Consider the following 25,889-nt stretch of genomic DNA (forward strand, 5'->3'; position numbering starts at 1 on the left):
CTACAATGTTTCTTTAAATCAAAATGTTTGCATAGTATTAGATGTTGACAAACTGATGTAGATTGAAAGTAGCAAACAAAAGGGGAGACAAGATTCTATTTTAAAACTGACAATATTTACTCTCTTTAAACTGACAATATTTACTATCTTTAAACCATTCATATAAGGTTTTCTCTTTGTAAATAATTTTTTTTTCCAGTAGATCCGCAGACAACTCCAGTTGCTGGTATTTAGCAAAATTAGGAAACATTTTCTTTTTTTTGGTAGACAATGTGTCATGTAATTTAAAATAAAAGAAAACCAGATGTTATACAGAAAGATACTAAGGGACTGGGAAAGGTCAGGACTGAACCACAGAGTACTGTATGGCCTTTAATATTTACTTATTTTATGTAGCAGACAATAGATCTTCCCATGTGCCAGAAAACTGTGCTAAGTGTTTTATAAAAATTAATTCATTTAATCTTCATTAAGATTATTAAGGACCATCAGAGTCCCCATTTTACAGGAAATAAACTGAGGAACAAAGAAGCTACATAATTTACCCAGCATTTCAAAAGTATTTTTGGTAAAGCAGAATTATAGTAAATTCTCTTTTTTACATAAATTAAACTTTAAAAACGTGTAATTTATCTAAAATCATCCAGCCAGAAGTGCCAAAAGCAGGATTTCAACCCAGGGAAGTTGGTTCTAAAGGCCATGTTGCCTTTTATGTGCTGCCAGATGAGAGAGGTCTTCAAGGGCCTCACATTCTTGGGTTCTCCTATGAGCTTTAGTCAAACTGGAGGCGGTATTCTATGAGAAGTGCTAAGGTTGAACTGGGGACTGGTCAGGGTGTGAGAGTAGGTGGTGGGTCAATTTACCATGCTTGCCCTCTCCCCTGCACAGATAACTAGCTGAGTGTCTTTTGGTAAATTATTGAAATTCCCTGTGCTCTGGTGTCCTTATTGGAACAGCAACAACAACAAAAAAAAAAATGAAGATACTAATAACTATCTCATAGCATGGCTGCTGGGAATAAATGAGTTATATAGATATGAAGCCTGGCGTACTGTAAATACTATGTAAGTGCTTGTTAGTATTTCTGGTAAACCCCGAAGTTGTGATTAGAGAATATGCCAAAGGTAAGATATAGGCCCTATATAGATTATGCTTTGAAGTTACACAGTTTCCTTACTCATGCTCCCCTGCACGCAACAGCTGGGTCACAACTATTCTCCAATTGCTCCAAACCTTCCCAGTACTGAGTCTAGCATGGGGTTTAAGAGTAAGAGCTGTAAAGGCAGCAACCAGGTATCAAAATCCCTCTCCCACCACTAATTTAAAAGCTTTCTGACTTCGGGCTAATACTTCATCCTTTTAAACCTGTTTGCTCTCTGCAAAATGAATATTAATAATAATATTTATTCTGATTAAGTTAGCTCAGGAATATAAAGTCCCCGATACAAAGCATTCACTCAGAAAACATTAACAGGTATTATGCTGTTTTAAGCAGAGAAGAGATGTCTTAAAAAGAGGTCTCTGATTTACTTAGAACTGTTATGTTTGAAATGAAGACAAATGCATCCCCTCCAGAATGGCCTTACAGTAAGATGTCAAAGTCACCTCAGCAGAACACTGACAAGATTTAGTAGGAAGCCAAAATAATCTCTAATGTGACTTCAGGCTCCTCTCATTGCCAAGGAAAAGCAGTGTAACTTGTCAACGGCAAGCTGGGAACATGAATCCCAAAGTTCTTATCTGCCCAACAACAGATCTAGTAGGTCTCCTTGAATATATTCCTTGGCCTTTTTCTAATTCAGTTTCCTCTCCTGAAAAACTATCATTAAGAAAACACATTTACCAGAAATAGTATTGAAATACAACATTCATTTGTTTTTAGAGCATACATAATAAACACAAAAAGATATTACATCGAAATAAAGAGTGCTATTAAACATGCACATTTTTAGAATCTATTTACCTAAAGTCAAGTACACGAATGTCCTTATAGCCTGGTAACCCAGTAAATGCATTTTCAACCTGTTAAAAATAAAAATAAAGTTTATAGCTATGTAGAAATGTGAAAAAGTACATAGAAAATACTGTTTTAATTTAAGAGTTGAATATAAAGTGCACTGTTTATAACTAGTAGAAGCTTATATACATATACAGATACATAGTAGGCAGAAAGTTACATAAGAAAATTATAATAGCTTACAATGTTAGAAAATAGTTTTTAACACAACACTGTCATATTTTTCTTTTACATTTTTGTCTTTTAAAGTTTTAATGTATTTTAATATTAATTTTTTTCCAAATTATGAAAAGCAACTTCTTACTGGCAAAGCACTGCTTTTTCCCTTGTGGGATAAAATGTAGAAAAAAGCATTAGTCTCAAGAACAAAAAAAAAGCTTTAACATTTTTAAATGTAATTGTTTGGATTAGAAATCTGGCCACAGCATACACACTGACAAACAGTCATGTGTTCATTTTCTGTGAGTGTGAAGTATCTGATGGCATCTGTTTCCTGTTCCTACCAGACAAGGGGAACTGCAAGCAAAGTCAACATTAGAAACTAGTCCACAAGCTGAAGCTCAGGCCCCAGGAGAGAGGCCCTGTTGACCGGGTGTCATGAGGAAGGTTATGAAGCTTTGACCAGGTAATTCAACTGGCCAAAAGATCAATTTATGGGGCGCCTGGGTGGCTTAGTCATTAGGTGTCTGCCTTTGGCTGGGGTCACGATCCTGGGGTCCTGGAATCAAACCCCGCATCAGGCTACCTGCTTGGCAGGAAGGCTGCTTCTCCCTCTGTTACTCCCCCTGTTTATATTCCCCCTCTTACTGTGTCTTGCTCTGCCAAATAAATAAATAAAATCTTTTGTTTTTTACAAGATCAATTTATAGAACATCTACAGGAACCAGTTTTATCACTGAGTCTTTAAAATCCAGCCATGTAAATCACGATGAGCTTAGTGACTGGAGATAGGGAAAGAATGCTAACTGGACTAAAAATCTAAAAATAGTCCGGTGATGCATAAAAACATATTTTAACAACACTGAACACTTAGCCCACACTTCAGAAGGTGACAGTCTCAGCAGATAAGTCACTATGGAGCCAACACCAGAATAAGGAAAGAAGTTGTTAGTGGACTGTCGAGCCATCTCTGGGAATCTGCTTTTAAAACCAAGTCTTAATATAATCGGGAAAGTGGGATTAAAAAATAATAATAATAATGGCTCACTGAAGATCTCAATGTCTTAAGGATAAAGAATCCAAACCCAAGTAACTACTTATGATAATTTGCCTTGTTTTATTCTCTTAGAGGAAAGAGAGAAATGCCGTAATTCTTGTAGGAAAGAAGTAGAGATGGAATCTTGCAGGACAGGAATCCAAAAATGAGTTTTTCTCAGCTGTTTCTGCTGGCAAAGTAACTGCATACAAGCCTTATTTTATAGAACTAATACTGCCCTGCCCTTCAACCATATTGGTTTTCATGAGATTAAAATGAATGTACCTGAAAGAATTCCATTAATTACAAAATGTTATACAACTGTATGTTGTTATTATTATTGCTAGACCCATCTCATTTTGAGTTTTGTCATCTCTTGAGTCTAACCACGTACAAGTATTCTAAATCACCATATCTAATTAACTACTGTACAGGTGTCCAGTTGAAAGAATCATTCCACTTTATTAACAACAAGATTAATAATAGGTATTATTTATTAAATGACTTCTATGTGCTTGGTGCTTTACAATATTACTCCTCATCTTTGTAATGTCAAGAGATACATGTTTTCCCAATTTCATACAAGGGAAAATTGAGATAGATGTCAACTAACTTGCCCAGGGTCATATATTTGGTAAATAACTAAATCAGAATGTATTCAACCCAAACCTAATACCAAAGCCAATATTCTTCCCAATGAATTACATGCCTCTTCTTCCCCCTGTCTCATGATAAAAATGTTATAGAATTGAGACCATGCCTGGGAAAACTGTGAAGCTCACTTTAACTTTTTACCTGAACTAAAATTAAGGTGACTCTATATGGTATAAAGGAAGGAACACTTTGAAGGGAAGGAGGAGACTTGATTTTCCCTTCTACTCCTAGAGGTTGAAATGACTATGAATAATTTACTTGGCCTCTTGGCCTCATTTGTACAGTGGAGATCCTTACCCACATGGTTGCTGTGAGCTAACAGACTGAAAGCAACAGGTAGACCATAGGCACTATGCAAGGACACTGTGTTAATACTGTGGCTATCATCAGCTATCAATGCTCCTAACCTTTCTTGCTTACTTTTCTCTCTCTGACATCATACTTGGTGTTGTCCCAAGCTTATCTTACCCTTTTCATAAAAAAAAAAGTAATTGCTCCTGAACCACAATCCTCTCCAATCAGGCTTTCTTTTTCCCTGAATATCTTCCCATATTATTGCCTAGGAAATAATATTAAAGGAGCAATCCCTATGACTGCAACCTGTAGGGAGAGAGTTAGAGGGACCCCCTTCAATGTGCATTAAACACAGAACCTTTCAGAGACAAAATCTCTAACTCGGCTGCTTTACACAGGAAGTGGCTGTTGGTAGACATTTCATTGTAGGTAAGGGACAGGGCTGTAGAGATATGCCAAAGAAACCATTACATGATAGACCCAGACCTTTCATGGCCCCCAAATCACCTCAAGCCAAGAGCTATCTACCTCATAAAGTCTCTGCTGGAGATGTTTTTGAGAATGTTTCTTAGACTTCCTCTAAACACACAGTCATTGAGTGCAATTGTTTATCTAAACACTCAGGCTTACTAAGTTTCCTTAACTCCAAGAGCACAGAGAACCAGACAGCTAATCCAAGACATTATCTGATGCCAGGTGGCCACTGGCCTGGCTGACATTTCTTCTACATACCATACAGCCTTGCAACTTGGCCACACAGATAGGAAAAATAATCGTCTGGCTTACACTCCTTATGTCGGATGGCTGCAGTGATGCTGTTTGGCTGAGAGATGCACATTTCTTTTTCTCCTCTAGACATAGTGTCTAGGGAAGAAAATGAGTCCAATGTAATGGAATTGAAAAACTCAGGCAAGGAGAACCCCATCAAGAGGGAAGGAAAAGAAGTAAACAGGAAGGAATGCTGTGCCCTGTCACTGGACAGAAAGGGAAGCTGGGCACTCAATGCCCTACTACACAAGAGCAACGGCACACAAGAAGTGGGCCAAGTATTAATTATTTTTGACTGAAAGAATCCTGACTTCAAGTCCCATATAGAATTCTTCCAGAAATTAAAGTTGCAGGATAGTCTAAGGCATGATTCTTTAAAGAAAGACCTTTTTAAAAACACCTCCAACCAAGGAACAGAGATAGGAGGGAACTTTACATTTCACCAGATACTCTTTTGTCCTTTTGAACTTGGTACTGTGTACTACTTATGTGTTGACTGCCCCAATTTTTTCAGTTTAGAAAAAGAATTTTAATTGGAAATTAAAACAAATTAAATTTAATGATCCTTTAAGAAAAACAATACACTGTGTATAGTTTCTTAAACATACTAATTTCTCTAAATACTGTCAAGTCAAAACCATGCCATTGAACACATTCTTCTTTGGCTATGCACCAGAAGTTTGGGAACAGTATTTATTTGTTAGCAGATGGTAAAGGTGTGTCAGATTTTGCTTCAATTAAATAAACTCATCTGCCTTTCTGTGACCTTTTTACAGAATGTTCTGAAGAAATAGCTAAGTCACAGCTCCTGAAGCAAATAGAAAAGCTTAATTCCTTAACCTACCTTTAACCAGTCTTGTGACTATGGGAAATTTACAACCCCAGGAAAATGTCTTATTAATTAGAAAGAGAGAGAGAGAAAGAAAGAAAAAGAAAGGAAGGAAAGAAGAAAGGAAGGAAGGAGGAAGGGAGGGAGGGAGGGAAAGAAAGAAGAGAAAAAAGAAAAGAAAAGAAGGAAAAACAAACCCCAAATCATCTACCTCTGAAATAAACTCTTCCGCAAGGTGCTGGTGGTGGAAGTTGGAAGGATCCTGTAGTTCTTCCCTGTATTGCTCTCCCAGAAGGTGTATACTGAATTCTGCAATCTGCTCAGTTGCTGGTTTTGTGGATTCTTCTATCACATTCTCAATTTCATTGCTAATCTGGATTTTTAGAGAAAAAACAATAAATGTCGATGTTTACTCATGCAACCAACAAATATCTACTGATCAGTACATATCAGTACATATCACACTGTGTCAAAAGAAACTTCTAATGATGACCTTTTATACAATATTTGACTTTGGAACTAATAGGATGGACTTTAAGACATAGGCAAACATTAAAATTACCATGCATTTGTACATTCCTTTGAACACACAATGGCTACTTCAAGGAAAGACAGAAAACCTTCAAAGTTGACCATCTTCTATCACATTATCTGTGAGTTTAAAAAGAGTTGACTATGCTAATAGTATCATCTAAAAATAGCCTAGGAGTGTGGTTCTCAAACTTTTTGGTCTTAGGACCCATTTAGACTCTTAAAAATCATTCAAAACCAAAGAAATGTGGTTTTTGTGGGTTTTATCCATAGATATTTACCAGACAAAAAATTGAAGGGGAAATTTTAAAAATATTTATTAATTCATTTAAAAAATAATAAGTTCCTCATGCTATAGAAATAACATTTTGCAAAATAAAAATGAATGAGAAGAGTAACACTTTGTATTTTTATAAGTTCTTTAATTTGGTTGGCAATAAGAAGACAGTGGATTGTCGTATCTGTTTCCACGTTCCATCAGTTACAATACATTGCTTTAGTTGAAATACATGAAGAAAAGTATTAGGGAAGGGACAATTACATTAACAGCCTTTTTAGATACTTGTGGAGATTCTTTTTAGATACTACACCAAATTCAACAAGGTGTGGTTTCTTAAAGATTAGTGACTACATGGAAGTTGAAACTGTATGAACTTTTTGTACTCTGTAACATTAAAATCCATGTCTTCCAGTGGCCAAAGCTCCAACAATTTGAACAAAATAAATAATGGATTATAATCCAAAGAATAAAATAAGTATCCATGGATTCATATTGATAGAAATAAATGATTTAATAAATAAATGAGAAGCAACAACAGTGTCTTAAAGAAGAATTCCAATTAGTAAATGTAGAATGAGGGAAAGAAAATATCACTACTACAACACTACGGTAAGAACTGCTACGTGGAAGATACACTTGAGCTTATCCACCTTAGTCCCTCCATTGTGATACACAAAGGGTTGGAATGGAAGACTTGCTAGCCTAAGGGGTCCTGGCAAGACCATGGCAGAGTCAGGAAGAGACTACAGAGACTTTCTTTCAGTGTATCATTTTTCATCCTTGATATATCATATAATCAGAGACCTTCAAAATTTCAGACTGGGAAAGAACCTCAAAGATCCTACTATTCCTTTGGATGCCTGAATTCTCTCTAGAATATCCCTGACAAATAGTTACTCATCCTGTTTAAATGGCTCTGATGAGAGTCCCGATCTTCAAAGGCAGACCATTACATTTAAAAAAAAAAAAAAACAACAAGCTCTTGGGGCACCTGGGTGGCTCAGCCAATTAAGCATCTGAGTTGGCTCAGGTCATGTCCTGGGATACTGGGATGGAGTCCCACATCAGGCTCCCTGCTCAGGGGAGCATCTGCTGCTCCCTCTCCCTTTGCCTCTGCCCCTCCTAGTGCCCTCTCTCTCTCTCTCTCTCTCTCTCAAATAAAGACAAAAATCTTAAAAGGAAAAAATAAAAAGCTCTCATGTTTGGAAAGCTCTTCAATTTTTTTTTCTTTCTTCTTTGCCCTTCACAACTTGGTTCCTGTTTTGCTTTTCCAGCCCCATCTCCCTTTCCCGCACCTTTCACTATCCTCTCCAGCCATGCTAAATTCCTATTTGTAGACTGAGGAATGTGCTAATTCTCTCTGGCCTAAGTAGTACTCTTCCCTTTGTTTTGAGACCTCAGGCCAAGACCTTTCCCCTTTCTCTTCTACTGGTAACTTCTATTCAACCTTAACTCAGACCTCACCCACACCAGAAAACTTCTCAGAAGAGCCCCTCAAAACTGACCCAATGCTCCTAATGTTCTCCTATTTCCTATTTGCATTTACCCTATCTCTCCTATCTCCTATTTGCATTTACCCTATCATAGCACATAGCACAAGGTAATTATACCGTATGTTTACTCATCGGTATGCCTCCTGAAAGAGTAACTGGCACATTATCAGGCACTCATATTTGGGGGCATTCTTATTAAGGTATAATTGACATATAACATACATTAGTCTCAGGTGTACAATGTGATGATTCAATATTTGTATGTATTGCAAGATGATCATCACAATAAACCCAGTTAACATCCATCACCATACACAGTTACAAACTTCTTTTTTCTTGTGATGAGAACTTTCAAGATCCACGCTCCTAACTACTTTCAAATATGCAACACAGTACTATTAGTCACCATGATGTACACTATATTCCCATGATTTATTCATTTTATAACTAGAAATTTATATCTTTTGACACACTTTACCCATTTCATCCACTTCTACCCAAAATTCTTAATATTAAGCCCAAATATATTTCCCTATAAGCTCCACCACTGATCTCAGTTCTGTAATCTAAGACATATATAAAAACTGTAGTCACCAGAGAGCCCTTCAAATGAGTTAAAACACCTATCAGGACTTCCCTGACTTCTCTAGATCTTCTCCTCCATACATTTCTCAGGCTCTTAATACCTTCCTTAGAGTGTGGAATACACAACTCAGGTCTGATCAATTAAAATATGATAGGATACCACCACCTCTCTTACAATAGATTCTGTATTTCTATAAATGCAACCTAAAATTACACTAGCTTTTACTAGTTTCACCCCAGTAACTGCATCCTACTACTGATTCATACAGAAACTAACATCAACAAAAACTCTTAGTCTTATGGAATTTTATATAAAACTTTGCATTTTTATATTAAATTTTATCTTGCTAACTTTGGACAGAGACTCCATTTGCCATATAATTATAAAAGAAATATCCTTAGTAATCTTGCTGCTACAGAATACCTTAAGTGATGAATAATTATTTTTTAAAAGTTTTTAAGGCATAGCTGGTTTATAAGAAAGTAAAGAAAATGCCAAGGGGTCTGGAAAAACAGGTTAGAAAAATCCAGAGAGGTGAATCAGTATTGTGTGAATACATGGTATATCCCCTGATACTTTATAATCTAGGCTTTAGTTTTATATACCACAAAGGGATAGGATAAAAAGCAAAAGGTGTGTACATGTTGAAAGGTCAGATCAAAGACTCCCAAATAATAGTGAAGATGATGGCTGCATTTGTGGTGAGCATAGAATAAGGGCAGACTTGTCAAATCACTACGCCATATACCTGAAACTAATGTGACATTGTATATCAACTATACTTCAATTAAAAAAAAAAAGGCTCACCCATAAAGCAAGGATACTAAAAACTCAACAGACAATTTGAATAACAAATCAAACTAAGCTGAAGGAACAATTAGTAAACTGGTACCTGAAGAATTAGGAAACACATACCTGAATCTAATGCAGAGAGATAAAGAAATGAAAATATTAAAGAGTGGTTAACAAACATAGGGGAAAAAGGAGGAGGCCAGAGGTTCTAGCATACAAGATAAGAGCTAAGAATTTCTCCCATACCATTTGTGAAACTGCAGAATGCCAAATGCCATATAGTATACCAGTATATATATTTGTAGTATATATACTGTAGTGCATACTATAGTATACTTATGTAAAAGTATATATAAGTAGTGTGTATGTGCACGAACATGTGTATGTGTGTGTGTGTGTGTGCATGTGCACGCGCATATAGTGGTATAATATATAGTATTTCACAAAAAAATGGGTATAGGAGTATAATTATTTATTTTGCTTTGGATTTGTTGTACTTCCTTAATGTAAAGCCTTACAAATACTATAAATTCTAAGAAATGTTCAGCTGTTACGTCTTATGATTAGATGTACATAGACAAAGATATATAGAGAGGAGACAGAGATAGATCTTAAAAGTAGACAAAGAAAACAGCCAGAGGGAAACTGATACACAAGTGAAAAATAACTGAACTGATAGTTCTCAGTAGCAACAACAAACGTTAGAATATAGTGAAATAAAAACGTGACAAAAAAAAAAAACCTCAGTCTAGAATTTAGTACAGATTTATAATTTCTTTCTAGAATAAGGAGATAATAAAGAAATTTTCAGATGATCAAAAACTCAAAATGAACAAATGAGAGACTCTTACTAAAGTAATATCAGGAGCATATATTCCCAAAAGAAAATTATCCTAACAGATAGGCCTAAAGTGCAAAAAAGAATTTTAAGAAAATAAAATAATAAACTTCCATGTAAATGTAAAACAGATTTTATCCAAAACAAATATAACACAATCCAAAAAAAAAAAAAGAACAAATACAGAGACTCCAGGTGGCTCAGTCTGTTGAGCATCCAATGTTGAGCATCTGACTCTTGATTTCAGTTCAGGTCATGACATCAGGGTCTTGGGATCTGGCCCCACATGGGGCTCTGAGATTGGTGCAGAGTCTGCTTGTCACTCCCTCTCTGTTCCTCCCTCCTTCTCTCTCTCTTACTCAAATAAAGAAATAAAATAAAATAAAGAAATAAAATAAAATAAATAAAATAAAAAAATTTTTAAAAGAACAAATATAATACAATCTAATTTGTGGGATTGAAAAGAAAGAATTAAAAGAGAGAAAGAAAGAACAATAATATCAAAAAATAGAATATAAAGCAGTAGGGTGATTATTTGAATTACAATGTTCTAATATTCTTGCATTGCTTAAGATAAGGATGAAGATTTTGAAAAATTTAAATTTTGCTAGATTATACATTACAACTTATGGGGTAACTTCCAGGGTAAATATTATATATATATAATATAAATATTATAAATACTACACATAATATATATATTATATAACTTATAGGGAAACCACTAACAAAACAGAAATAAAGTATATCATTTCTATAACAGTAGATGGAAAATGTATTAGGGAAAAAACTGAACTGTAAAAAAAAACTGAACCTTTAGGCTTCATCTTGAACTAGACATACAAGCAATCTAATTCTTGTTAGGGATCTATACTGCTTTGTTTTCTTACTCATTCTATAAATTGGCTTCAAATAGTCTTCTCTTTTGGATATTAATATTCCAATTGATTATATATAAGTCTTTTACTTCTATTACAGGGAATTCTATCTCATTCTATGAATATTTCCAGACCTAAACCCACAACTATTTTGCTTCAAGTTCAGAACCACAAGATCACTTTTTACTCATTCATTCATAAATATTTATTGAATGACAGTATTTCCCAACACCATCTACTCTGGAGAAAATTTATAGAAGGTGAATGTATTGATTCCAGCATCCACTCATGGATCCCACATTACTACCACCCTTATTCGGTGACAGAGAAGTGGTGGGGCAGAGTGGGGTGAATTAACTGTATTTCATATAAATTAAAATGTCCAACCTGGAAAGAAAAGGTACAAGGTAACTAAATTACACATTTCTAGTGAATGTGTTCAGTCATAGTTTGTACTACATTAAATAATCTAGGATTATGAACCCCAAATTTTAATAATTCATGTTTAACAAAATTTCTAACAAAATATTTCCAGCTTCCTGGGCAGCCTTTGTACTTTAAAAAAAAAAATCTCTCACAGCGCCTGGGTGGCTCAGTGGGTTAAAGCTTCTGCCTTTGGTTCAGGTCATGATCCCGGGGTCCTGGGATCGAGCCCCGCATCGGGCTCCCTGCTGAGGAGGGAGCCTACTTCCTCCTCTCTCTCTGCCTATTTGTGATCTCTGTCTGTCAAATAAATAAATAAAATCTTTAAAAAAAAGAAAAGAAAAGAAAAGAAAAAGAAAAAAGATTTTAAAAAAACTCTTTTCAAATGCATCATTATTAAGCACAGTATTTCTTGATTTTTCAGTTACATAAAATCTATATCCTTTCCCTCTGAAGAAGAGAAGACTAAGTCCTGATCTATTATGGGATAGAAGAACATAGGCAAAAACCCCATGGTAAATTATGTCACATAGCCCACAAGAGACAGTGAGTTTACCATGATGACAATTCTCCAGTTTCCAAGTCATTTCATTTACAAGTTGAAGCTCTCTTGCAAAGCAGATTGATTTGGCTTTTCAGGGATTTTTAGATTCTTTTTAATACACTGGTTTTAGAATCCACAATATTTCCGTAAAGGAAACCACATGAAGTCTTGTGCAGTTTGGCAATGGAATATAAGTCTCTCTTAACCCCTGTTCTCCACGTCAGAAACGAAATAACAAAACACAGCGTCACTCACACTCACGTCAGGCCTCTCCTTGCTGCTCTCTGAGGTACCTTCAGAGGTAGTCACCTCTGGATATGGAGCACTAAGAACAGCACCTAAGTAGGAAAACAAAGTCAGTATACGAATTCAGAATCATATCAGGAAATACCAATCTGACTTCAAAACCATTCCTGTAAGTCATTTGCTTTTTCATCCTGGAAATTCAGTACATTCAAACCTTAAGACATATTTGCATAGAGTCTCCTAGAACAGAATATAATTATAACTCATTCATTCATTCAGTGGCATATAATGAGCTTACTATATGTCAGTCACTAAGCAATTGCTAAGGATACAGACAAAATTTTTATCCTTAAAGAGCTATCTATTAAAGGGGACAGACACTGAAAAAAGTTAATAGCACCTTGGTGAGTGCTGTTAAGTGTGTAAGCCTAATGATTCACATACCTATACCCCTGGGGCTAATAATACTTTATATGTTAATTAAAAAAAAGAAAAGTAATACCACCAGACAGGAAAAGTGGGTGATGGTTGGAGACTGGCTATGAATTGATAATTGTTGAAGCTGGCCTCGTTGTATAATTCTACTTTTTGCATATGTTTGAAATTTCCAAGAAATAAAACTTTTTTAAAAAAATTAAAAATGAAGAAAGCAACTACTAATTCATAGGAGATACAGAGATCAAAGGAACATGTTAAAGTACCCCACAGAATACAATCCGAAACATCTTCATTCTGAGAAACTCTTTCAGGACAAATGACAACTGGTGGAACTAGAAAGGTTCTACCTGTTGACATAGGTAATGGTTACAGTGTTTGCCTTAAAGTAATTCTTTAGCTCATACATTTGTTTTAAGTAGCTTTCTGATTTTCATTAGACTTAATAATTAAATATCTTTAAGTACTCACAACATAGTGCCATAGAATAAATGAAAACACAGTTACTTCTTGAGATTCTTGAACAACACATAAGGAAAGAGAAACCTAGTATTTTTTAAATGTGAGCTGAAATGTGTGCTTGCTTGCAAGATCATCTTAAGCCATAAATAATTTAAAAAGAAAAGTGAAGCCTGATGATTCACAGACCTGCACCCCTGGGGCAAATAATCCATTATATGTTAATAAAAAAGAAACAACAACAAAGAAAAGTGAATAAATGTACAAGAGCATACCTCCCGATGTTGAGGTATCACCAACAGGAAACGGAGATGATAATTCAGGGCTAAGGTTAAAAAAAATGTTTAAAGTTAACAAAGATGATAGAAATATATGGATATATTTTGAAGTCTGTTTTCCAAAAAAGGAATTCACTACATCTCCAAACTTGGTTCCCAAACCCAAGTAAGTACTTATTTAACAAAGTTAAAAAATAATAGTCCTCATAATTCACTTATTTTACATGTATTGATTTTTGCTCAAGTAGAATCACCCTACATAAAGTACTCCCCTACTTACTATTCTATAAGCCTGTTTGATTTTTTCTCAGTTATTATCAGTATGTGAAATTATGTGTTGACTTATCTACTTCTTTATTTCTGTCTCCAATCTTTTAATCCTCTAGAATGGCATTGGCATGGTAGTCACTGGACTTATGTGCTAATTTAAGTAAAATTAAATAAAGTTTAAAATTCTGATCCTCCTTCACACTAGCCACATTTCAAGTGCTCCATAGTCACATGTGCCTAATGGCTCCCATATGGAACAGCATAGTAAAGAATATTTCCATCATCACAGAAAGTTCTATTCAATAGGACTGCTGTAAGAATATAAATTCTATGAGAATAGGAACCTTGCCTGCCATATTCTTATTCTACCTCCAGCCTAAACTAGTACCTGCCATTTAGTAGACACTAAACAGATATTTTTAGAATGAAAGAATAAACAAATACTATTAGCCAGGGAGTGGACAAGACATCTGGCATACAGCTGTGGATAAACACATGATCTATTAAAGTTACAGTGTTACAGGAAATAGGCAATAAGTAAATGATTACAAATGTAACAAGTAGTGTAGGCAGGAGAGTACTTGTTGCTAAGGAAAAAAATATAAGCACAGATCTCATGTCATTGGAGAAATCATAGAAATCATAATTTTTTTTATATAAAGAAAGTGAAGCTTAGAGAAATGACTTGCTGTAGGCCACACAGCTAACAGACTGCAAATCACATAGCTATCCTTTCACCATGCCGCTTTGCAACTACAAGAGAAGATCAAAAGGTAATCTGAGCAGCACTGAGGTGGCTCAGTCATTTGTCTGCCTTCAGTTCAGGTCATGATCCCAGAGTACTGGGATCAAATCCTGGGACTAAGCCCGGAGTCAGTCTCCCAGCTCAGTGGGAGTCTGCTTCTCCCTCTCCCACTGTCCCTCCCCCTTAAATAAATAAATAAACTCTTTTTTTTTTTTTTAAAGATAATCTGAGAAGTCCCTTCTAAAGGAAAGAAAGTGGATTTCTCCAAGTCCAAATTTCCACTTAACCAAAAATATAAAATTTAAAGTGCAGTAATTTTAGGAAGTTTTATTTATTTGTTTTAAAGTTTTATTTATTTAAGCAATCTCTACACCAAATGTGGGGCTCAAACTCATGACCCCAAAATGAAGAGTCGCATGCTCTCTGACTAAGCCAGCTAGATGCCCCTTAAGAAGTTACAGAACTTGGGGCGCCTGGGTGGCTCAGTGGGTTAAGCCGCTGCCTTCAGCTCAGGTCATGATCTCAGGGTCCTGGGATCGAGTCTCGCATCGGGCTCTCTGCTCAGCAAGAAGCCTGCTTGCTTCCCTCTCTCTCTCTGCCTGACTCTCCGTCTACTTGTGATCTCTGTCTGTCAAATAAATAAATAAAATCTTTAAAAAAAAAAAAAAAGAAGTTACAGAACTTGAAAATTTGTGATATGTTCTAAGGGAAAAGAGATGTTCTGTTAACCTTTTACAAAGGAGTTACATGGTGATTCCATCTGTTGGATAGTGATTACATTACTATTAAAAGTTGAAAACTATCTTCAGCTTTATACTAGTGAGCTTCCTCAGGTGATTCGATTATAGGCAAAAATATCTCCATCATAGGGGTGCATGGGTGGCTTAGTCAGTTAAGTGTCTGCCTTCAGCTCAGGTCATAATCTCAGGGTCCTGGGATCCAGCCCTGCATTTCCCTCCCCTGCTCTCCATTCATTATCTCTCTCTCTCTCTTTCTCTCTGTGTCTCTCTCAAATGAATAAATAAAAATCTTTAAAAAAAAAATGTCTCCACAACAGACTTGCCAATGTGCCAATGAGTCCTATCTTCAGACAACTCCTTTAAATTGCCCTGTTGCTCTCTAAATTATGTCATGGTGGTGGGACAGGAGATTACTCAAAGCCACCAGATAAACACAGCATACATGTTGAAGCATCAATTTTACTTGAAGCATAGGCAGGTGAGGAATAAGTAAGAACTGATGTGTAATTCAAAACATTTTCATATTAAAACAAATTAAATTGTGGAATTTAATATAAAGTTAAAATTAAAATTAAGATATTAAATATGGGGGCGCCTGGGTGGCTCAGTGGGTTAAGCCTCTGCCTTCAGCTCAGGTCATGGTCTCAGGGTTCTGGGATCGAGCCCCGCATCGGGCTCTCTGCTCGGCAGGGAGCCTGCTTCTCCCTCTCTCTCTGCCTGCCTCTCTGCCTCCTTGTGGTCTCTCTGTCAAATAAATGAATAAAAAAAAATTTTTTTAAGATATTAAATATGATAATTCAAAGATATTTTATCACTAGAACTGGACTGGGGAAGTCAACTAGGACCATGTTCCCCAAACTCCCAGGCTTTGGTAAAAAAAATTGAGAAACTGGGGCACTTGGCTGGCTCGGTTGGTAGAACATGCAACTCTTGATCTTAGGGCTGTGAATTCCAACCCCACAGTGGGTATAGAGATTACTTAAAAAAATAAAAAATCTTAAAAAAAAAGAAAAGAAAGAAAATTTGAGAAACCGAGTTTTAAAAAATCTCATAAAGATTTTTCTTCTTTTTAAAAATATTATCTAGAAAGAATAACATATTAAACTCTTACACCAAAACTATCACTTTTGGTTATTTAGAAGCATTTGCAAGAAATTGCTTCTCAGTGAGCTGTCATCTAAAAAAACCTAAGGAATACGATATCTGGATAAGTCATTATGATGAGGGATGAATGGAGAAAGGGCCTAAATGATGAGAAAGCATCAAGAGACTTCTCAGGTTGCAGGGAGTAGAGCTAAAATAAATAAGATTCAAATGCATTTGAGACAGATATTAACATAATTAGATCTGAAAAGAGTCTATCAGTTGTCCACAAGGCAGAATGCCTTGCCAATACCTTCATTTAATAGAGGAAAAAAGTCCAAATGAATAAAGCAATTTTTCCTGGATGACACAATGATTTGATATGGCCCAAGGCCTAAAATTCCTAACCATATCTAATTACCTTTTCAATAATAACAACAGCAAGAATGAGTACCACTAAATTTATCATGTGTCAAGCACTGTCTTAAGTGTTTCTTCTTGGTTAACTCATTTAATTCCAGCAACAATCTTAAAGGGGAAATACTATTATCCTCATTTATACATAAGAGGAAACTAATACTAGAAGAGGTTAAGAACTTGTTCAGAGTCACACGGCTAGACAATGGAGGAGCTATGATGTAAAACAGGCCCATCGGATTCCAGAAACCTCTCTCTCACTCATCTTAATTTCTCACAACATGGCCTTTACGTGAGCCATATTGACTAGAAGGGCAACCAACATGGTTTCACTTGGTTGTAATAGTAATGGCCTACATAAACTTAACAACCTAAAAGTCAAAGTATATAAAGTCCCAGAAAAAGGAAGGGAAACCCAGTAAAAGTTGAAGAGCTCTGGAGAGCAACCAGGCATGAAGAGCAAAAAGGTCAAAGTAAGACAGAGGGGCCAAAGCATAACACAGTAACTAGAACAGGAAGTTGGGATGACATGGCAAAGTAACAAGACCTCAACAGGTTTCAGTCAAATTATCCCCCACATCAAGATCACATTTGTTAAATAAGTCACAGGGATGAAGAAGAATAACAGGAAATATAGTCAATAATATAACAATAACTTTGTATGGTGACAGATGGTAACACACTTATGGTGGTAAGAATTTTGTAATGTATAAAATTGTTGAATAACTATGTTATACACCTAAAACTAATATAATATTATATATCAACTATGCTTCAATTAAAAATAAAATTTTTTAATTTAAGAAGAGAATTACTGCAACTAAAAATAAGAAAATAAGTTAAATTTCAGATAATTCTCTAAGGAAGTATTTACAACAGAGAAGTTTGTTTACTTCAGTAGAACTAGATTTCACTTACTAAATTCAGAATAACATTTTAACGATGGTAAGTAGGCAATGCTCAGTAATTCAAATCTCTTGTCTAACAGTCCAATGCTTAATCCCTCATTTTCCCACTCTCCTTTCAAAAAAACAGTGGAAAAAAAAAAACAAAACCCACTTAACAAGAATCCTTTCAACATGTTCTCATTAGGTATGCCTCCTGCAGGGATCCCCTAAAATGTCACAACAGAACAAGGACACAAAGTTGCATTGAGTTTGGAGACAGAAATACTACTCCATTTCTAGGCCAAACCACAAATGTGAAATTGTTCAGCTAAGACCTTTAGCTTAATACCAGCAGCGAACAACCTTCTACTTTTCCTCAGCTGGTCCAGCACATTAATTTATTCCTCACGTCTACTACCTAATCCTATCAGAATTCAGGTGAGATGGCACCAAAAGATATCAGAGACACACCGAGCATAAGTTTAAAAACAAGCCAAGCATAATTTCCAATCTAGATTACTACTTCCCTTGACAATTTTCTATACTTTGCTTTACTCTTGAATCTGTTAACTGTGATCAGCACAGGACAACAAAAGAACTCAAGGCACAGGGCCAGGAATCCTGGGTACTGGTCCCAGAAGTATCATTAACTTTGTTATGCCTTAGAAAAATATCTCAGTTCCTCTGGGCCACAAGAACTTAATCTCGAAAACAAGAATACTTCCCTACACTACCAATTTCCCAAAGGTATGATGGAAGCTAAATAAAATATTATATATGCAGAAGCATTATAAAAATATGAGAGGCTAAACAAATATAAGAGAAAACAGAGAGTAATGGAACAGGGACACATGTCCCAAACAGAATAACACATCTGCTTAAAAAACATATATTATTTGGCTTTGTGACAGACATCCTCAACGACAAATGTAAGTTAATTGAGGTACCAAAACAAACAAACAAAAAAAAATGCCAAAGAACAGTCTTTACACCAAGAATATCACCAGAGACCTGATAATAAACTTGAGTAATTGAGCAGAAACTCAGTTATTATTTAACAACTATTCAGTGAGCACATATCCCAGGTGGTGGTTTGTACTGGTTTTTGAGACTTCACAGTAAGTCCAGAAAGCATGGGGTTAAGCATGGACTGGAGCTGAGTGGAGATGCTTTCAAGATACCCAGCTATAACATACTGCAAATGCTGGAGAAGGGCCTTTTGTAAATAGGTAACATGGGAAAGACTTGAGTGTGCTCAAATGCTAATAAGGAGTTAGTAGTGGGAGAAGCTGAAGACTTAAGAAAAACAGAAACACTGGTAGATGTGTAAGAGGTAAAGTGGGATGTAAGGTCCTAAGTGAGCTGGAAAAAAAAATTTTTTTAAGACACAGGGCAAATGATTATATGGGAAGCTTAAAGTGATAGAAAACAGAGTATTTGGTCCAAGTCATATGTCAGCAGGTGGGTCAGAGTTCATAAAGAAGCAGCAATTTAAATCAAAAAGTATGATAAGTACAATAGTAGCCCCTCAAAGACAGCCACATCCTACTCGCCAGAACCTGTGAATATGTTAAGTTACGTACAAAGGGGAATTAAGGTTGCTAATCAGTTGGCCTTAAAATAGGGAATGTAACCAGGTTTATCTAGGTGGATCCAGCATAATCATAAGGATCCTTAAATGTGGAAGAAAGGCGCAGAAGAGTGTCAGAGTATGAAATGTGAGAAAGACTTGACCAGCCATTACTAGCTTTGGAGATGGAAGGGAGTCATGACCCAAGTAATGTGGGTAGTTTCTACAAGCTGGAAAGGCAAGAAAACAGATTCTCCCCTACATCTTCCAGAAAGGAATGCAAACCTGGCAACATCTTAGGACCCATGTCAGATTTCTGAATGACATAACTGTAGGGGAAATTTGTGTTGTTTACTACTAAGTCTGTGGTAATTTGCTAGAGCAGCAGTAAAACCCAACATGAGAATCTCAAACAGAGAATACAACAGTAATCTCAAAAAAATCATAAAAATAAATTTGAATATAGAAAAATGATGGGCAAATTAAAGGTTTACTGTAGTACTCAAGCGGGAGAAAGATGGGCTTAGTGAATTCTTAGGGGACTCCCAGGGTTTTGCTCCCACTGTTACCTAACCCCAAGTCACCCTTTTCAGCAACTACCGCGGTTGGCAGTTCTCACCCCACCCCAACCTGGTCTGCTTTAGTTACATGGGAAAGATGCTTTAGAGTTTAAAATTCTCAAAATTCACTTATATTTTCATATGTTATTTTTATACATAATTTTCTAAGAATAGTAAAAATATTTTGAGTCCCTTATTATACCTAGTACAGACAGTGCCTTACCAATATAAGTATATAATCCAGTCCATCCTGCTATGATGCTTATTTGTGAATTTGTTCGAATGTGATTAACACAGTAGGAGACAACTGACGATAGTGCAAAATTTCTCCTTTTCTTATACATAATCTCACTGTGAGAAATACTAGGTAGCTACGGGAAAATGCACCCAGTTGAAGTGAGACCCACAGAAAGACACAAAACTACACACACTACACCTTAAGCCTTTTCCAGCTACCCAAATGGGTGTGTGGTAAGTGTGTGATAAGCCAACCCAACCCCATACGGTGTTATGACCGTCCTACTTAAGATAACCTACTTAAGAAGGAGGACCTTCCACCACTTTATAATAACCCACAGGCTCTACACTTGCTAACATCCACCTCCCAAGTAAACTTCAGAGCTTCTTCCAGGTTTAATGCCATGAGTACAAGCTTCTTAACCATATAAGAGGTGGAAAATGTGCTACCATTTTCATTAGGTACTACCATGATGATTACTAGGACTGGTGGGACTCTTCAGAGTATTTAGTTCACTGCCTGTGTGTTGAATGGCAATCACAAGGAACTACCAAGCTCTGTTTTTCAGGGGTGAAGAGTCAACACCCAAGAAACCGCATGGCCCTTAGTACCCCAATATTCATAGCAGCAATGGCCACAACTGCCAAACTGTGGAAAAAGCCAAGATGCCCTTCAACAGAAGAATGGATAAAGAAGATATGGCCCATATATACAAGGGAATATTATGCCTCCATCAAAAAGGATGAATACCCAACTTTTGTATTAGCATGGACAGGACTGGAGGAGATTATGCTGAGTGAAATAAGTCAAGCAGAGAGAGTCAATTATCATATGGTTTCACTCTCTTGTGGAGCATAAGGAATAACATGGAGGACATTAGGAGAAGGAAAGGAAAAGTGAATTGGGGGAAATCAGAGGGGGAGATGAACCATGAGAGACTGTGGACTCTGAGAAACAAACTGAGGATTTTGGAGGGGAGGGGGATGGGGGTTAGGTGAGCCTGGTGATGAGTATTAAGGAGGGCACATATTGCATAGAGCACTGGGTGTGGTGCATAAACAATGAATCTTGGAATATTGAAAAAATAAAATTAAATTTTAAAAAAAAGAAAGAAACCACATGGCCCAACATCTAAGTGGGTGCTCAATCCCAGGCCCCACCGGAGACTCAGTGCTAACATTAGCTCTATGAACAAGTGAGATCACACAGAATCCCCTTCCCTCCTGTTTACTCAAATTTGATTTGAAACCTATGTATATCCCACTAGCACCCACCTGTAAACCCCAACTATGCTTTTACCTGGACTCTGCTGCCCAGTTTGGATCTCTAGACGCTGACTCACCTAACTGGCTTTTCAGTATGTCTTCCTAATTTGAAGGAAAATTCTGGACTCTGACCTGGATTTTATGCCATAATAATGTTTTCTATAGAATTACCTACATACTGGCACAATCTAGATACTTTGAGTATGGATAGAATTGAAATCATTAATCCTTATACACTCAAAATCTCTCATCTTCCATGAGCTGTTTTGTACCACTATTGCTCAGGAGGCAGAAATGACCTTAATCCTAAGACTAAAGGCTAATAGGCCAAGAATCCTAATATTGGAGGATTCATCAAGGTTGTGTTATTCCTATATTTCGAGCTCATAATCATCATTTCTTTGTAAAGTGATCCATACCACCAACCACCATTTAATAAACTATCTGCCACAAAGCTGTACCATTTCATAACATTTTTACTCTTAGACCACAAGCCTCAACAAAAGTAGATCATTCCATATTCCACTTCCAGAAATCTATTTTCTCACCCAAGAGAAAGGAACAAGTCTACCTCCTGGCAAGGTCAGAAAGTAAACAGGCACAGTGGCTGTGATGGTAGTCTTGAAAGGAAAGTGGCCTCAACATGCAGAAAAGCATTTGGGGCTAACCCACAGTCCTGGTCATTGCAGGAACTGACACGAAAATAGAAAGAGGCCATTAAATTTGGTGTGAATCTTGGAGTAGGCATGACATGTTTCTGTTGCCAAACATGAAATTAGGGGGAAAAAAGACACTCACCTGCTTATAGTTTCCTTGGTATATGTCAGTTTCTAAGGAAAACAAAAATAAAAATGACCCTGTGAGTTCATGACAGTTATTAAGCAGTAAACAGAATTTATTGCATAGAAAACACTAATACCCTAACATTACGTTGTTAGTCTATAAATCTATGCTGTTATTTTCTATGGTTAGACAAATAGTTAAAGCAAGGTACTAAAAATGCCAAGTTTGTTTTGGGACTATGGGAATGTCCTGGCACTAGACTCTCTGTTTATGTTTCCAAAAGTTCTTGTGCTTTTTCTTAATGGGCACAGATTAACAGACTTCACTTGTTAATCATTCCAAAAAGATCTACAAATTGGAGATTGGTAAAATTCTACTTTAACCTTCCATGGACTTAGAATCAAAGTTTTTTTGTGATCTAAAACATTTATAGAAACTCTTAAACCAGAATAATATAAATATGTGGATAAAATAAATGCTAAATCTGTTTCTCCAGAATTCAGACAAAAAGATATATTGTACCAATAATTGGATTATTCTTCTGGGGCATTCCAAAGCAAATTGTCCCTAAGTTTCCTCTAAATCAATGGTTTTATTCTGAAACCAACATAATAAAAAGAACACTAACTTAGAAGACCTAGTTTCAAGTCCCATTTTCTCTTGCTTCGTAATGGAGGCAAAACCCCAAATCTTTCAATTTCTCATCTATAAAATGGAAAGACTATTATTCTAAATAACTCTCATGATATTTATAAATAACTCATTGCTCTCCTTACACTACAAAGTCTCCTAGAATAATCTCAGCCACTCTAAATGCTTTCAATTACCACCTCGGGCCTGGTGACTCCTACAAGCTGTGTTTATAACCCAGACCACTCTCTTTGGCTTCATACCTAAATGCCAGCCAATTCACATTTCACAGGTGGTTCAAAACAACATATTCAAAAGTGAACTCAATCTCCTGCCTCATCTACAAAACTGCTTCTCTCCCCAAGTTCTTGTTCTTAGTCATCCAAACTAGAAACAGGGAGGTTTCCAGGCCATTCCCTTAACCTCTCCTACTCCCATCCACATATCAGAGTCCTGCTAATCTTTTTCCCTATTTGTATCCCTCATGCTTCCTGTATCTCATGTCTAGCTAGGACCCTCAATTCCTCAGGCATGGGGTAGTAAGGGTAGTAACTAGTCCCCCTGATCCCTCTAATTCATCCTATGGTGTATAGAAACCATAATGATCTTTTTAAAATTCAAAACTGTCCAATCAGCCTTGACTCACCAACTTAACAATTCCTCAGTGATTTCCTATCATCCACAGAGTTTTCTACTCTTCCAGTCTGATCTCCTGTCACTTCTAATCTACCCTTCTGGTATAGTGGCCCTAGTCATTCCCTACAACATATGGCTTATGCTGTCCCCTCTCCCTGAACTGTTCCTCCCAAACTCCTCCTCATTCAGCTAACTTGTTATTTAAGACTCAATCCAGATGACATATCACCCACTTTGTTTGCATGTTTTATTACATAGTCATTGAAAGTATACTTCCAATGCATTTTAATCTTCCCTTCTGAAAAGTTCCACTTGTGAAAAATACCTTCCAATGTAACATCACAAGAAGCTCATGTACAGTAATACTACTTTATATCCTATGTATTTGCTGCTCTATCAGCTGGTCCTATAGTCTGGGCACAATTGAGATGGTAACACTGATATAAGTGTAAATGTGTGTGTGTGTGTGTGTGTGTGTGTGTGTGTATTTTTTTACTGAACAGCTATTCCATATTAGCAAATTTGCCAATATTCCATATGACCAAATTTAGCAGTTTGCAAAACTGGTAATGACTGAGAAGGGAGGCACAATGGTAAACAGAAAAAATATAAACTTTTTTAAAAAAGAGAAGCAGGTCTGAATTTAAGCTCCAGACCATCTGGTTTTGTAATCTAGAATAAGGAATAACTCTGATGCTTAATGTGCTTATCTATAAATTGAGGATATTAGTACCTCCTTGTAGGGTTGTTGTTTATTAAATATAATGTTTTAATGGGCTTAATATGTGGCCTGGTACATGGTATATACTAAGCAACTGGTAGCTATTCTCATAATTATTAATATTGAACATTTCAAAATGTGACAGAAGACTCTTTCTCTCAAGTAAATAAGTAAATAAAAATATTTTTTTAAAATGTGACAGAATTGAGGAGCCTGGGTGGCTCAGTCAGTTAAGTGTCTGCCTTTAGTTCAGGTCATGATCCCTGGGGTCCTGAGATGGAGGCCTGCATTGGAGTCCCTGCTCAGCAAGGAGACTGCTCCACCCTCTTCCTCTGCCCCCTACCCTGGCTTGTGCTCTCTCTCTCTCTCTCTTGCTTTTGCTCACTCCCAAATAAGTAAATAAAATCTTTTTTAAAAAATTAAATAAATTTTAAAAATTTTTAATGTGACAGAAGAAAAAAATGTAACACCTTGGCTTAAAATGTGAGGTACCATGATTAAAAGTTGAATGTATTTTAAAACCCACAAAAAACCTGCACAACTTTGAAATGTTTATAACCCTGCAAAATTTGTCTTGGGTCCACCCATATTTATCAGACCATATTTCTGTTCCCAATTTGCTTCTAGTTAATGAGATCATCCCAATGTAGGGCCAAATGTTGAAAGAATGTCTCTACTAAAAATAAAATTTTTAAAGTAAAAAGAATCAGATGATATATTGTATTACTTTAAGATGTTCAAATCCAATTTTACTAGACTCGAAATAAAAGCTCAGAGTTATCTGGTCAATAATTCTTTCTTCAGTCTCTCTAAGGTATATAATACTTAAAGCAAGTATTTAAGATAACATTTGTAAAAGTTTCTAATTATTTGCAACAAATAGGAAAAAGACATTGCAATTATTGCTTATACACTTTTATTTCAACAAATATCTACTGCATATTTATTTTATCACAGGAATGCAAAATGACAAATAATGACACAATCTTTGCTCTTCAGTTCATAGTCTAATAGAAGAAATCACACTTATAACTAATAGTAATAAAATGCAAGTGGTACAACATTAAAGAATTATGGGAGCTCAAAGAATTATGGGAGTTAAAGCTATGAGACTGGAGGTTGATTCCTCATAAGGCAGGTTATATCCCAACTGAGGACAGGTAGGACTCAAACTGATGGACTAGGATAGATATAGGGCATATCAGCCTGAATGAGCAACTTACCACATATATCTAACCAGCTTCATTTTCTTATGAATACATGCATGCTATATGAAAAGGGGAAGGTGAGAGGCGCCTGGGTGGCTCTGTCAGTTAAGTGTCTGACTCTTGATTTTGGCTCAGATCATGATCTCAGGATCGTGAGATCGAGCCCAAGTGGTGTTCCACACTCAGTGAGGAGTCTGCTTGGGATTCCCTCCCTCTTCCTCTGCCCCTCCTCCCATTTGTGCTCTCTCTCTCTAAAATAAGTAAATCTTGAAAAAAAAAAAAAAGAGAGAGAAGGAGAGGGTTGGCAGGCAGGTAATTTGTCTATATGCATGCTTATTTATCCTTTGCTAAGAATAAACTAAATCTAAAAGAAGGAGAACAAGTAAGCAAATTCACTAATTAGAATTATATTTATACTTAACATTTACTCAACGAACTACAACTTCTATCCTAACTAGGGTCATTGATAGGTACTCCGAATTGATAGTGTGCAAAATTTTGTCAAGAATGCTAGACTCTTACAGATTTATATTCTTAGCCTAAACCATTGCTGAATATTATTTCCAAATATTTACATTTATAAACATAAGCCTGAG

At 36.2% G+C, this 25,889-nt stretch overlaps 1 protein-coding gene across 1 annotated transcript in view; it reads right to left on the reverse strand.

Moving 5' to 3' along the window:
- Window positions 1–25,889, reverse strand: part of IMPG2 (interphotoreceptor matrix proteoglycan 2) — an 80,052-nt gene that overhangs the window by 43,541 nt on the left and 10,622 nt on the right. The window contains exons 3-7 of the mRNA XM_032852063.1: window positions 22,114–22,145; window positions 13,538–13,587; window positions 12,378–12,460; window positions 5,969–6,130; window positions 1,964–2,022 (exon numbers count right to left, since the gene is read on the reverse strand). Coding sequence (XP_032707954.1) covers window positions 1,964–2,022; window positions 5,969–6,130; window positions 12,378–12,460; window positions 13,538–13,587; window positions 22,114–22,145 — 386 coding nt within the window. The remainder of the gene's footprint in view (window positions 1–1,963; window positions 2,023–5,968; window positions 6,131–12,377; window positions 12,461–13,537; window positions 13,588–22,113; window positions 22,146–25,889) is intronic.

This window comes from Lontra canadensis, unplaced genomic scaffold, assembly GCF_010015895.1.
Source record: "Lontra canadensis isolate GAN:19392208 unplaced genomic scaffold, GSC_riverotter_1.0 scaffold6, whole genome shotgun sequence".
Classification (NCBI taxonomy): domain Eukaryota; kingdom Metazoa; phylum Chordata; class Mammalia; order Carnivora; family Mustelidae; genus Lontra; species Lontra canadensis.